This window comes from Aplidium turbinatum, chromosome 2 (assembly GCF_918807975.1).
Source record: "Aplidium turbinatum chromosome 2, kaAplTurb1.1, whole genome shotgun sequence".
NCBI lineage: Eukaryota > Metazoa > Chordata > Ascidiacea > Aplousobranchia > Polyclinidae > Aplidium > Aplidium turbinatum.
The window spans coordinates 12,538,557-12,554,375 of NC_137473.1; the positions used below are offsets into that span (position 1 = coordinate 12,538,557).

General features: G+C 38.1%; 1 protein-coding gene across 1 annotated transcript in view; it reads left to right on the forward strand.

The window, feature by feature from the left end:
* The first annotated feature begins 7,925 nt into the window (after window positions 1-7,925).
* The window catches only part of LOC145765217 (centromere protein I-like), a 31,680-nt gene continuing 23,786 nt past the window's right edge, over window positions 7,926-15,819 (forward strand). The window contains exons 1-2 of the mRNA XM_082577001.1: window positions 7,926-8,077; window positions 13,207-13,283. Coding sequence (XP_082433127.1) covers window positions 7,965-8,077; window positions 13,207-13,283 — 190 coding nt within the window. The 5' untranslated portion in view covers window positions 7,926-7,964. The remainder of the gene's footprint in view (window positions 8,078-13,206; window positions 13,284-15,819) is intronic.

Genomic DNA, 15,819 nt, shown 5'->3' on the forward strand with positions numbered 1-15,819 from the left:
CATTTTTTTTGTACTTGCACTGACTGTTTTGAGTTTATGTTTGTAGCACGTGCTTCGTTAAGAGTGACCTTCATTTTGAGGTTAGGAAAGTCAAGAAAAGACAGCAGGTTAAGCTTAAATTAAATTATTATCAAAAATTTGGTCATCAATGTAAATTTTACTAACTTTTCAAAATTGTGTGACGCTTTCGTAAGAGCAGTCTGACCGCAAGTATGAAAACAGTTTTATGGCTTATTATGTTAGGAGTTTAGCTGACACTTTAGAAGTTAATAGCGTGCCTTTTCTAGCCGCCATTAAAACTTTTGTCTGACTGCGTACGTCGGGGCAAGTTGTCACAGCTGTGACAGCTTACGAGAAGTAGAAGCAAAATTTGGCATGAACTACCCAACCCTTGGGTCGATATGTGAAGGCAAGTAAACAAGACCCAAAGCACTTGTGAATTAATTTCAACTTGTTTAAAGATGTGTAATTCCATGTAATAAAATTTGTTCAGTAAGGCAAACCGGGGCGAGTTGTCACAAGTTCGGGTTTTTTCAATTTGTGCTTTTGCTATATACAATGCAAGTGATTTGGTTATATCATTCGTACGCTGTCCACTTACACTTTCTTTTGCAACTAGTTAAACTTTTTAACCGCAAAAGAATTTCAAGAAAATCAAATTTTTGTAAAAACAAAAAAATTATGACAACACGTCCCATGCTTTGTGACAACACGCCCCGTGCTGGGGCGTGTTGTCACATTTTTTTGAAATCCTTTTGCGGTTACAAGTTTAACTAGTGGCAAAAGGAAGTGTAAGTGGACACCGTACGAATAATATAACCAAATCACTTGCATTGTATATAGCAATAGCACAAATCGAAAAACCCCAAACCTGTGACAACACGCCCCGGTTTGCCTTATAACAATTTCAGCTATTAGCTTTTAACCTAATTATAATCTTTCATTTCTGCCTCAAAATAATATTCACGACACAAAATTCTGTATCACAGTAGGTAATTAGCCTACATCATCTTAACATAGCATGATGCCCTCTCGTGCCATTGTTTTTTGTATACCGGACACTTGTATCATTACTTGATAATGAGCTGATGGATGAATATTATTGCTATATCTTAACTTAAAATTAAAAAAAAAGGCCTTTCAGCAACAAAAGTGCCCTTTTTTCATAATCCAGCCCCCCCTCCCCAGTCAAAAACCGTTCCGACGCGCCTGGGAACACATTGGCCAGTTTCGCAGTGACCTCTGCACTTACAATAGTGTAGAGACTCGGTGCTAATTCTCTACTGTTTTCTACACAGTTTTTTTGTTAGTGAAGTCCTCATCTTTAAAACCAGAAGTTAATTTATAAACCGTAATCGCTGATTACTTTAAAAACTCCATTAATTGTATGTCTGAGCATTTGTTTTGCAGCAGTCATTTTTAAAAATGTCCTCCAAAAATCCAATATCTATATCTGTCTTCGATTTTTAACTCGGACTTTGGTCTTACGTTGCATCATAAATCTAGTCAGCAGCAGTTACATTGATTCAACATCTGCGCCCATTAGGTCAATGCGGAAGAGAAATAGCTTGCTGTATCAGCCAGACCTTTTTGAACATCTGGTTTTAAAATATTTTGTTTTGTTTGCGGTTTGAACATAACTTACTTCTACAGATTTTTATACATTCTTTTTCAACTTCTGCTTGGACATTTTTGAAGATTTATTTTAAACTACGATACTAACTAAATTTTAAACTACGATAACCAACCCTCAAAGAACATCTTCAGCGAATCGGTTCCTTTTTACATTGATTCAACGTCTGTGCGCGTTGCATCAAGTGGAAGGGGGTTAATTTTGCTGTGTATAAGACCTGATTATATATCTGGTCTTATTTGTTCATATGATCTCGATATTTTCTTACTGCTGCATGGCTTTCTTTTTTCTGGTCTGGAGATGCTATAAATGCTCCCAAGGAAACACGTGTTATAGGCTATTAATAATGGTCTGAAATTTATTATCCAAATGATTCAAAAATGAGACATTAGTGTTTGCATTGTCATCTCAGATTAATTTTTTGTCTGAATTATCGTCAGAAAAAAAAAAAAATATTTTATTGCTTGAAGTAGGCCTAGGCTATAGCCTACAGAGCGTTAGTCGATTCCAGGGATTGTCGATTCGCATAAGCATAGGCTCCATTCGTTTGCTATTCAGTCGTGAATCGTAGTAGTTTATTGCGACTGCACAAGCCAACTTGACACATTGAAACAAAAGAGGTTAAGACCGGTCTGACGTAATTAAGTCTTGATTACAAATAGAATACGGTACAAAACTGATTGAAATCAATCTTGAAATTGAAGCCCATAACGGGAGTTTCTACAGTTGGAGCACACTGCTCATCTTGAAAAGTATTAAAACTAACTTACTTTTCTACATTCGACTGCACGTTGAAACATATTACATATTGAAAACCTATACATTCCATAACTTATCGAAACTTGCATACCGTACCAAGAGTTAAGACCCCTGCTAGTTTTTATTCTCTAGAAGTGAGATGCTAGACATTACAGTTTGAGAACCAGCTTTTAGATTACAAACATGGCCCCAATTTGTTGATTACACACAGCAGACCAACAACGCAGAAGTGAGATGCTAGACATTACAGTTTGAGAACCAGCTTTTAGATTACAAACATGGCCCCAATTTGTTGATTACACACAGCAGACCAACAACGCAGATAGACACAAAATCATGTGAATGCAACGTAATGCGAGAGAGCAAGTAGGCCTATGCGCTTTGTGAAATTCCAACCTTACAATTTGTACGCAACGAAGGGAAAAGTAGTAAGCCTGTAAGGTCACCCGGATTCCAGGACCAAATTATTTATGAAAAGACGTGTGCAGTGCACGGAGGAGCTACACAAAGCAACTCAGATAGTCTTTCCAAATGTACAGTAGAATGAAAGAATCGATCATCCGGCTCCCAGCAGTTCAGGAAAAAGATTCTTTTCAAGACTTAAATAAAAATAAATTGAGATCCACTTCTTTTCATTTGAACCTGCGTTCTTCGCCGCTCTAAGCGTCGAAGAGTTTTGCCTATCAGTTTCACCACCATTGAGTAGTAGGCTATAGCGGTGCCTCGGGCTAGATGTTTGGGAAGCAGTGGCGCCGCCAGACCTTCAACATTGGGGGGGCAAAATATTGACAGTGCAAGACAGTAGCATAGTCCAAAATTTTGAAAGGGGGGGTGTTGACAGCCGGCGGGCGAAGCCCGATGGCGTGTTCGCCGAAGGCGACACTTAGCGGCGGGGGGTCTGGGGGGCCTCCCCCAGAAATTTTTGAAAAATTACTTTCCATTTGGTGCATTCTGAGAGCATTTTCAACAAAATTGTGGGTATGAATATTTCTGTAAAATGGTGCTGTCCAGTGGCATAGCAAAAGGATCTTCGGCATTTTTCGGAAATAAAGCTAAGTCTCTATGTTTTCTTGTTGCTAATTCAAGACTGAGATATTTGAATGTTTGGTATTGGCAAAACTCGCTCTTTTAATACAGTTTGGTTTAAAATTAGGCAAACTTTGTTTTAGAGACATAGATTGATTGCTTTTTTTTTGCGAGATTATTACAGTTTTTTTATTTATCAATTTTCTCTTTGGTTGATTCAAAAAACGATCTTATTCCGGTAAGTCACTAACTTTTATGCTCTGAAGTCAACCCAAAGTTTAGAAAACGTAACGTCATAGAGATCATACATCTTGATGAGTGTCAAACAAAAAGCTTTGAGACAATGAAGTTACTTTAGGTTATTTCTGATATATTCAAGTTTTGTATAACGAATAGCTGTTTAGATGTTAATCTAGATCGAACAAGCGATCTCAGCAGTTGCAGATGGCTTGCATCCTTGCACAGTTTGACGACAAATTACATCATAGGCTAAAACTTTTCTTGTAAACAATGTATTAACATCCGTAAATTCAATTTGAAGGGTTGAAACCCCCGAACCCCCTCCCTTGGCTACGCCACTGGTGCAAGACAATGGTATATTATTTAATTTCTCTTGTTTTCGACCAGGGCTGGAAAAAATGTTTAGCTTCCCGGGAATCTATTTTTTAGAGAAAAACCGCGGCTTACAATCACGATAATGAGAACCTTATATTTTACTGATCTACGGAGCTGACGTAAACCTTAAAAGTTATGTCGACATATTCTTGATGCCCCCCTTATCGATAATTGTTCTTTGTAGTACCGCTTTGAAGGTGAATTACGACTATGAACAAAAGAATAAATTTTAAACTTCATATTTGTATTGAAAATACATGACGTAATGTCTTCCAACCTTATCACATTTTTTTCATTACGTAATATTTACCACCACCAAACCACTTTTGACGATCGAATTTGTTAATTTATTATTCGGTAAAATGTTTAGATGATGTTACGTCATTACGCCGATTTGAGATATAATTTCATTCATGACGTCGTATGGATGAAAAACTTTTACAAGTTTTATACTCTGCTGAGATTAAAGAAGAAACATAAATGATAAATATTGGAGAAATTGAGTCTCCTTTACAACTTAAGAATCGAACAACTCAAAACTGCTGAAACAAAACGTTTTGTTTAAGTGAAAGAATCACTGCAAGCAACCAATGCTAAAATGCGCGCGGAAGAAGTCATGGGAGTGTGATGTATCAAAAATTTAACAGGTTGTTATTTTTCTACATCAATGTGACGTTAGTTAAAACTTTAAAAAGTCTATATCTTTACTTCTGTAGAAAATCTTTTTATCTACTGTACAATTTAGTCATCAAGGTTTTCCATACTTTCTTTTAAGAGAGAGCTTTTACCTCCCCCCCCCCCCCCCCCCCCCCCCCCCCCCCTTGCAACTTGAGTTGACTTACTTGAGGTTGGGATCCAAATATTAAAAAAATAATATTAATATGTATTAATAAAAAAAAAAAAAAAAGATAATGCCCAAAACATTGGGGGGGCAGCTGCCCCGCCTGCCCCCCCCCCTGCCGGCGCCACTGTTGGGAAGGTTTCGAGCAGCCGAAGTCTTGTGAAGACAAGTTATCTGCACTAAGTAGGCTATTCTGTGTATTAATTAAAAGTGACAAACTGATGCAAATAAATCGTGATGTAATATATAATTATCACATTGGTGACCCCGACGTGATAATGTGGTAATTATTATTATAAATGTAAGGATGGTTTTAGCGGTGTTTTATAATGTTAATTGGTTGTCTAATGAAATTCTGTCTGCTCTGCCTGAGCACATTGGTCACCCCGACGTGATAATGTGGCAATTATTGTTATAAATGTAAGGATGGTTTTAGCGGTGGTTTAAAATGTTAATTGGCTGTCTAATGAAATTCTGTCTGCCTGACGGACATTCTAACTAATTCGACTCCATTAAATTATTTCCACACAACTTTTACTCGAATTATAATTTTTAGTCATCAGAAGGTGTTCATATAATATTGTAGGTCTATAACAAAATTGAATTTAAACATTACAGGATAGTAAAACTACAGGATGGATAGCCTAGTTTATTTATTTATTTGGTTCATTATCACGAATAGTGAAACATTATCACGAATTATTACATTTTAACGGTCGTCCAAATTGCTACGTAAAGCTACACAATCAATTTAATGTTTTCTAAGCTGAGCTGGTCTGACTGTCTACAAATGCAAACAAACCATTTTATTGTCTGCAGCCTTTTTCCTATTTACGTTGGGAGCAGGTTGCATGAAAAATTACAGAATCTTTAGGAAATACTATTAGGTTAAACTAGTTCACTACAGTTAAAGAAACGAAAACTTATCTGACGCAATAATGGATCGCTACAATAGCGTTATGCAAAATTTGGTGCAACTACAGCTTGAGGTCTGCCGCGCCCGCTATGGATCACATATTCAAGTGCAGCGATTTTGACCTGTCCACGTGGGTACGGTAGCCTAAAATGTATGTAGGCTATCGCTAAAATAAATGTAAGAAATATGTGATATCATGTTTATTTGATAGGAGAACTATTGAAGTCATGATAATGCAGCTGTAGACTTTACGCAACAACGGTAACGGGAGGTAGTCTCACATTGCTGCAGCGAGGTTTTGCTAATGTTCTAGCACCCAAAGTTTTAAGAAAAATATAGCAATTCATTCGATGAGAATGATTTTACATAAAAGCAAAGAAATCGTTTTGCAGTCCTGCTAATTTTTTTTTATTTTGCAGTGACCCTCCAGCTGTCCGTTTCGCAAGAAAAATCAGTAAAGTGAGTCGTCCCGGTACTCCACTGTCCCTAGAAATACTCGTCTCCGTGACTGAGAAGGATGGATGCCTCAAAAGAAAAATAGGTCTAGGCCTACAAGGGTATTTCTTTCTCGTAATTCGGCCCTGGTTTTAACGTCAGTGTTTTGTCGCTTCCACTTTTTTCTAGACCTCTGCTATGTTTGACATATATTATTTTTTGTTGTAATGGTCAGAAATAAAAACAAACTGAGTTGTTTCGATTTCCTAAGAGAAAAACAATAAATTTAATTCGACTGTAGCAACACTGTCAAAAAGTTTGTTGTTTTATTGGTTACCGCGAATTGCGCGAAATTGAAAATAGACATTGGTTATTTAGTCAGAATGGGTTTGCCAAGTCAGCCAATGACGATTATTTCAGTGATTAACCCCACATTTGGTACGATGTACAACACATTCCTTATATTTATGTTGAAGCTACTATTCGGAGGAATGGAAAAAAATGCGTTAGCTGAGTAGCTACCGAACTAAATCGCAAACTAGTCTGGGCAGTATTGGTTTCACAGGGTAGGCTGCATGCTCATAACTGCCCTATGTAGCCTATAGCTTCAAAATTTTATTTTTGGCTAATTTTATGTAATAAAACCCGTTTTTCCCATAAAACCCAGGTTTGATAAGATAAGAATAGGCTACTTGTGTTTCTCACAGGTTCTTTTGAATAAGCTTGGTTGGTTGGTTTTGAATCTTTATCCTCGGACTGACAAAGCTTTGATTGGTTATTTCTGGTAGTTTCGCATACTTGTAGAGGCTCTTGACTAGGGACAGTACATTACGGGACGCGTAACTCCGTTGTTTCGCCAACGTTAGAAGAGCCAATTGCCAGTTTAACATTTTTTTACGCTTTACTGCTGGCTTGCTTTCAACTAAAAACCTTAAATTACTTTAAAACCAACTTCACTCTTCTTATAACCCATAAAAAGTACATTATTTAGCAAATAAAAAAAAAACGTAACCTTTCTATTTTTAACGTTACCTTCTATTTATACTGTTGTTGCCAATATCTAATACTGTAGTGTACTATTTATTGTTGTGATTGTGTAGCCTACTGTTATTACTGTACCAACACTAGTGTTCAATTACACTGTTAGCATTAGGCATTCCAGTAGTCACTGCCTAATTGATGCATACCAATATTGCTTTAGTACAATAACAAAAATTTTGGTATTGTTTTTGTGTGTCTTTTTACCTTATATAGCTGTTTACTTTTGCGTGTGTATCACTGTTGATACCTCTGTTAATCTTAATATTGTTATTATCTTTATTATATAGTTGTTTACTGTGCGTGATTGAAAGATGAATAAGCACTCTGCTTTACAACATCTCATATATTATTATTATTATATTAAAAGCGGATGTTGTTTCGCATCCCTATGATCTACAATCCCTACTCTTGACGCAGGGCCGGTTACCGAGATTGGCAGAGTGAAGTTTTCCGATTGTTGAAGTGTAGTTGCTGGGAAATTATTCCATTCACTAGGTGCTGTTGAATGGAGAGCAGTCCTGAAACGCGTTGCTCAAGCGCACACTCCAAGAGTCAAACTTGCGCCGTGTGATCTTGAGCCGGGCATGTAACCACTGAGCTAACGGGGCAAAAGCTTCATGTACTTTCATAGATTTTTACATTTTTTTCAGCATCTTTATGTGTTTCAATGAAGTGTGGAACAAATTTTACATTACACTATGAATTCAACTGACCATGCAGCTGTTGAGCGTTTGGTCACTTATTTTCAAAATAATGACTGCATATTACCAAAAAACAAACCAGAATGTTGGAAATCAATCATTGCATTCAGGTAAAAATATTTTTTGTTGTATTTAAAATTGTTGCAAATAAAGTTGCAGGCTTGTGACAAGTTAAAAATTAGAGATGTACCGATATATCGGCATCGGTGATATCGGCCATTTTTTTAGTATCGGTATCGGCAAAATTTGGCCGATACTGTGGCCGATACTAAACATAAAAAAAAGGCGTTTGCTGCGGATTTTCTGCAAAAGCAAAGATATAGATTTTTTAAAGTAGTAACTAACGTCACATTGATGTAGAAAAATAACAACCTGTTCAAATTTTTGATACCTCACACTCCCATGACTTCATTCATGGTCGCACCTTTTGGCATTGTCTGCTTACAGTGATTCTTTCACTCAAACAAAACGTTTTGTTTCAGCAGTTTTGCGTTGTTCCATTCTTAAGTTGTGAAGGAGACTCAGTTGCTCCAATATTTATCATAATTATGTGTTTCTTTTTTACTCTCAGCAGAGGATAAAACCAGGCCAAGACTACCCAGGTGGCGGGAATGTGTAGTTTTGCATCGTTTTTGCGTTGCTGGACGCTTGGGGGACCCGTGTGTAGGGGTGTTCAATTTCGAATTTCGATTCAATTCGATTAAGGTGATATTCGAAATTCGTTTTTCGTATCGGACATATTCGAAATTATAGCAGCCCGTTCGGCTGAACGCGGTTGAAAGTAACGCAAGTGGCGCGAAATCTGTCTTGTCGCATTTTGCAAACAAAAAAAGACTTCGACGCATGCGCATCGTCGATCACGTGACTATCACACGTTCTCGTGGGTCCAACGGCCAGTCCTGCACCAGGGATGCCAGGTTGGCATTTTTAATGCCAAATATCACAAATTTCTCTCAAGAATGAAGATAGCTAGGTTGTGCAATAGCAGAAAGTGTAGGCTGACCTTTGTCGCAGTTTTATCCATTTTTTACCGAATCCATAGGCGCCTAAGCCGTGGGGGCAGGGCCGTAGCCAGACCGCAGAGCAAGGGAGGCAACTTTTTTTTAGGGGGGGGGCCTCATCTGGAGACCTATAAACACACCTTCCTTTATTTTCGCTTTGCTCATTGGGGGAATTTTTTTGTTGAGGTACATGAAACCAGCTCCTGCTTTGTCTATTGCCTTGACGAAGTTCTTCACTAAACCCAGTTTTATGTGCAACGGTGGAAACAAAATCTTATCTGATTAAACAAGTGGTAGATGTAGAACGTTTTTCTTCCCTGGAGTCAATGATTGACGAGAGGCCAGTCTTTTTTTGATGTAGTGGGAATCTTTCCTCGAATGTCCCATCAGTATCCCATTCACAAAGAAAAAAGCAGTACTTAGTATAACCTAGCTGCAGACCCATAACAAGAGCTACTACTTTTAAGTCACCACACAGCTGCCATAGATGTTGGTCATACTTTATGCATCTTGGAAGTTGCTTTATGTTGTCAGTTTTCGTTTAGCCATTGTCGAAGATTTGCACCATAGGAGTTACAGCATATGTGAGGGGCCCAACTCTTGCCCTGATCACCTAACTTTGCATCCACAATACAAGTGGTATGCTTTCCTGACCACAGCCGTTATACTTCGCTTTTGTGAAAAAAAACTTATTTCACCACAAATGTAGCAGAAAATGTCTGCTTTATTTATGCATTTACAAGGCATCTGCAGAAAGAGCAGTTAAGGCTAAACACATGAAGTTTTTACAAAAGAAGCAAGCAAACAACCCAACTCAAACATATGTTGAAATAAAAATATTATGAATAGACACGTCATCTACGTTCCAACAAATATATTAAGTGCCCAACTCTATCTGACCGATGCAAGCTACAACAGAAAAACGCACACTGCTTTCCGCGTGAGCAAGTAAAGCACATTTTGGCATGGTGCCATATCTCAAAAACTAGACCTAATCAACAAATTTCAAGTTGATATTCGTGATCAGCGACCCCAAATTAGCCAAGATTGACCCTATTCGTTTCGGAAGCAAATTGGCTGTTGACAAGTGTAATCACTATGAACGAGTTGCGATGCTACATTCCAACACCAGACAACAAAAACTGTCATTTTTACATTGATTTAATGTCTGCAGACGTTGAATCAATGTAAAAATGACTGATTTTGTTGCCTGGGACAGCAAAAATTTACCATTTTGTGTCGATTCAATGTCATCAGATGTTGAATGCACCCAAAAACAACATAATTTGCTACGTAGACGGAGCGTGCGTTTAGCTTTATGCGCTTGCAAACATACTCGATGTCGCTTTCGAGTCGAAACCTCTGCACTCTGCAGTGAATTGCTCGCTGTGAAAATGAACTTGTAGTGTTTGGGATCCCAGCGACCTCGGCTCCAGCGGAGCGATCGTTTTCAAAAACTGGCCTGACCTTCACGAAGCTGAGATCCCGACTGACGGGTGACGATGTCGATCAGCTTGTGTTCATAAACACCAACTTGGGCCTGGCCCTGGAGCTGTAGACGTTATTTTGTGTTCTTTTTTCGCAAATTTTCATGACTTTTTTTTGCGTTTTCTAGCGAATTTTCATGTCGTTTCTTTCAATAAAATCTCATTTTGCAGTTTGGTGAATAGTTGTGATATTCGAAATCGAAATTCGGAAATCGAAAACAAATTGAATTTCGAATATTCAAATAATCGAAATTGAACACCCCTACCCAGGCCTTAAAACTCGTGTTTTTTTCCGGCAGCCATCGTGGCCTACCGAGAGCTCCTTCTCGGCGGCCAAATCTGCGTGCTTGGAGGCCAAAATACTGTACAATAACGATAGCACAAGTAAATAGCATTAAACTTGCAACAATGTTAAAATGATCACTTAGCGTTGTTGAAGTCTGGGCGACGTCCTGCAATAGAATCGTTGTACCACGCATTAAATGCTTTATCGGGATTGTAATCCGGTATTGCGGGACCATCTAACGACCCTAAATTGATTTAACTGCTTGCAGCTCAGTAAATTGTTTCAACTGCATACCGCCTTTCATAAAACCTGACCATTTATTCCGTTATGATGTCACCATTGAGGGTGTGAAGTCACTAACCCACAGCGTTCTCAACTATGAAGACATGTGTTTTACCCACGGATGTCAACTAACCTAGTTCTCCTTTTTAACAACGATTCAATGTCCGACAACATTGAATCGCTATAAAAACGACAATATTGCCAGCTGATGTAAATTAGCACTTCGGATTAACACTTCGTTAAAATAAACACCGGGAATTGCAAACAAGACTTACAGCGCTGGTGATCGCAGCTGGATATATTCAATACAACAGTAGTAGCAACTATGATGCGCTGGCCTAATTCTGCGTCACTCTTTGATACTACATATTTTCAACATTTAATCCACGATCATTCTAATGCGAAATTAAAGAATTGGCTAGAAGAAACCTGCGGCCAAACTTGGCCGATGGAGGAGGTAGCACCGGCGGTCATTCAAGCACTACTTAGCGGCCATGGCCGCCGGCTGCTTTAAGGCTTGCCTACCCGTGTGGCTTGGTTGTTTTTGGTGGGCTGGTTCTGTCAGTTTGTGATTTGGTTTCCGCCTTTCGTTGTGGTGGACTCACCAGACTTGAACAATGGCGGATTGGGTGGGCTTGGGGTGGGGGCGGACCGCGGTGGGACTGCGAATCCTCACTGAACTAATCAATAAGTGGTCTTGTTGCGCCTGGGATGGCGGCCTCATTGTGGGGGGAAGTGTCCTTCCCTGCTGTCGGCACGGGGCTGGGCGCTCACTGGTGCGGCGGGCTGTTGCGATTCGCTGGCCATAACGGTGTAGCTTCCACGCTAGCCATTTAGACCATCCAATCAACTATATGTTTCTCGGCAGCCGTTTTGTAGCAAGAATTAACATCGACAAGAATTGAAATGGCTAGTGTGGAAGCTGCACCGTTGTGGTTGGCGGGTCGCGGCAGCTCGCTGTGCTGGTGAGTGCTCAGCCTTGTGCTGGTGGCCGAGGGGGGCACTCTTTTCTTCGCAATGAGTTTGTCATCTTGGGCGCAACGGCACCATTTTGATTGGTTTATTGAGGATTTGTGGTCCCATTGCTTTCTTTTTGGGCCTACTTATTCTGCCATGACATTGTTTGGGCTTGGTGAGTTTGTTGCGGCTAAGGGTGGAAGTTGAATAGCCGACTGGTGGAGCCGGCTTGCTGGGGGCAGCCGAGTTGCACGGGTTTTTTGAGCGTTTTGTGGGGTGGGAGCGATGCAGAATTGTGCATTTTTGCTACCTGGGTACTCTTGGCCTGGCAAAAGCTTTTCAACCAAATGACAAGCGCCCTTAGGTTGCACTTGCACACTACTTGTCGAATAGCTTTTGTACCACTACACAAATCACTTGGTTTATATTTTACATCTTATTATCAATTATGATAGCCCATTTGGAGAGTTACGCAAACACTTTATTAATTTTTCAGAAACCCCAATTATGATGTAATGTTTCTTCCCTTATACCCCAATCCTCAATTACGGTGGCCTTTCATTACTACAACCAACTATTATGACACAACGATGCTTTTGAGATTGGATTCTTGTATACTTTAATAAATTATGCCAATTCAAAGCTTTTTTTAATAGATTTATGCAAATGAGGTAAAACTTAGCATTTGATATATTTCCTTGCAAACACCAAAATTGCTTCTTTTTGTAACACCAAAGCATCGGCCAAAATATCGGTATCAGTATCGGTATTGGCCTAAAAAAGTGATATCGGGATCGGTATCGGCCAAAATATTGGTATCGGTACATCTCTATTAAAAATGGATTTAAAAGTCATTAAATTGCTGTGCAATTGTTTTCTAAAACATTGCACTGCTTGCATCACTACATTAAACCTTACAATTTTTGCAAAACTTTATGAATGGATTCATGAAAACAGTATGAATGTATGTGTCTAACTTCATTACAGTCTTGTCTGTCTTTTGATTGAATTTTTAGTGCACTGCATTATGTTTCTGTTTTGTATTATTGGTAATTGACTTGTGATGATTATTTGATTTTTTAAAGCAATATTCTCAGTTGAGAAGCAAGGAATACTAATTATTCAAAATTTTACAATGCATAAGTTGTTCTATTTGAAAGCATTTTTTTTTTCTCCAAAACCATTCGTCCATTGGTATCCCGTAACTTCCTCTATACTTTTTGTAGACAAGCTGCAAATGAGGTTGGCTTGTCACGTAAACAGATACTTTCCATTGCTGAACTTGCCGCAACCCAGAAGTTTGGTGAGAGTAACATTGTGGAATTTTTTTGTTTATTCAACTTAAACAACTTAAAGAATTTTTAAGCTCAATGTTAATAAATTTTTGGTTGAAACAAAATAAAATACTTTTGATGATGAAAAGTAAAAATCATAGTATGAATCAGTGTAACTTAACAAAACTAAAACAAATCACCATTACTGAAAAGGCAAAACTATCTCACTTTGCCTTGATATATAGAATGAACAAATATTACTGTTCAAAAAAGGTTGTTGTTGCCTTGTTTGTATTGACCTATTTCAAACACAGTAGAATTGAAATTCATTAAACTGAATGTCGTTTTACTGTATTTGCAAAAAGGATTATTTGGGCCAATTGCACAACATTTTTCATACATTAAATTTCAAAAGTTTATTTTTGTTGTTATAATAAATTTAGATGTTTAAGCATAATTTTGCTTATCATTGGTGTCCATTTTTTACTGAAGTAAGCTACTTCCAGGGTAGAGAGGGGGGGGGGGGGCGAGAATTCCTCAATGATTCTGAAAGTGATTTCTTAAAGTTGCTGATTGAACTACTATAATCCACTATTTGTGGAGTTGTGGACCCACATATCAGCTGGATACGATTGTCGTGCAGCATTTTGCACACAATTTAGTTTGTTATTGCATAATGTTGACCGAGCAACCGGAAAGACACGTATCGAAAACCATCACATGCTTATGTAGAACTTAATTAAATACAATGCAGTGAATGTTGTTTGTTCAGGATTAAATTCGTCAGTCAATCAAACAACAACAATATCACCAGAAAACAAATAAATATAGAGAATAAAACAAATTATAGTTATTACTATCTGAATCCTTAACAGCCTGTTTCACCTCAAACGGATCATCAAAAGGGTCTTATTCAAATAGAATTTATTTGAATAAGACCCTTCTGATGATCCGTTTGAGGTGAAACAGGCTGTTAAGAGTCTATTACCCTTTTGATGATCCGTTTGAGGTGAAACAGGCTGTTAAGAGTCTTATTCAAATAGAATTTATTTGAATAAGACCCTTCTGATGATCCGTTTGAGGTGAAACAGGCTGTTAAGGATTCAGATAGTAATAACTATATTTTGATTTAATTCGCTCTGCTTTGCTTTTTTGCTTAGCATTGAGCACTTTTTGTAGGATTAATAGTTTTCATTGTTTCAGAGAATAAAACCAGTGCACAACAGCTTTTGTTGTCTGAATATTGGTGGCAATTTTTTTCTTACACTTTAAAAGTTTTGCATTCTATCTTTGAAGTGAAGTCTTAAACGTTATCGAAACTTCGACGCGTTTGAGTTATGTCCTTGAAGTGCATTGTTTAAGTGCACACTGCACACCCAAAAAGTTGGACCATTGAACTACCTTGTTTTTGTAGTGTTGTTTTGTTGTCTGTATCAACTTTCAAATTTTGCATGTTTTCACTGCGGCAAAATCATTGCCAACAAAAAATTATGAGTTATGAAATGGTGTCAGCAATCAATAAAGTAAAAACTGTATTTCGAACTTGTTTATTTGCTGTGATTCAAATCGCTCGCATATATAAATTAATGATTTTTTGTCAGTTCAGAACCTTATGCGCTAGCGCTTGTGGAACAATATGCAAACCTTACGAGACAAAGTTGGCTAACTGTTTTTCGTAAAATAGTATTCACTGCTCAGTATACAAGTAGAGCAGTTTAAGGATCAAATTTTTAATTTAGCGTTCATGATTGTTCTTATTACAAAACATTCCATGATCGTTGCAGTCGACCTCAAACCTTATCGGCTGTGTCACGAATTCTTTCTATCTCTTACCAGGAAAAAGACTTGGAAAGGTTCAATGATGTAGTTTAATGGGTTAAACCGAAAAGCAGTCAATTAAATATCGAATGGTTCCACTAGTGAAATGATAATCTAACTTCTTGGAGGACTTTAACGAACGGCTTCTCAAATAACTCTAACTTCGAACACAATTTATATCAGCACCAATTCTCATCTACTTGTATTCGATTTCTTCAACTCTCAATCAATAATAATTTCTGCACCAACTACCAATCCACAACTCATAACACAACTCTCATAATCAACTCTTCATAATACAACTCCCATAATCACATAATCAACTCAATAATAATCATTACGCAAACTACACCACTATTTATAGAAAGTTGTTTCGGTCTAGTAACATCGAGAAGGTTACGTAATGTCACATTGTTCTGTCAAGTTGCAATAAATGTCAACAAGCAGAAGCTTAAAGAAGTCTAAAGAATGTCACGTAGGAGTAGAGGACTCTTACATAATAAATATTTCGCAATTGGACATTTACTTCTCTCTCTCGTTTGACTTGTAGCAGCTTAGATTGGCAATGCCTCCTCGTGCAGCCAAGATACGGTAGTTGGGTCCAGTTGTCGAATACCAGTGATTCCACTTGGGGGTCGTAAGATGGAACATTCGTGGAGTATGTGTTGCATTGTTTGTTCTACCGCTCCGCAGACACATATCGGCGAATTATGCAACCCCCACCTAAACAGATTAGCTCCAGTACAG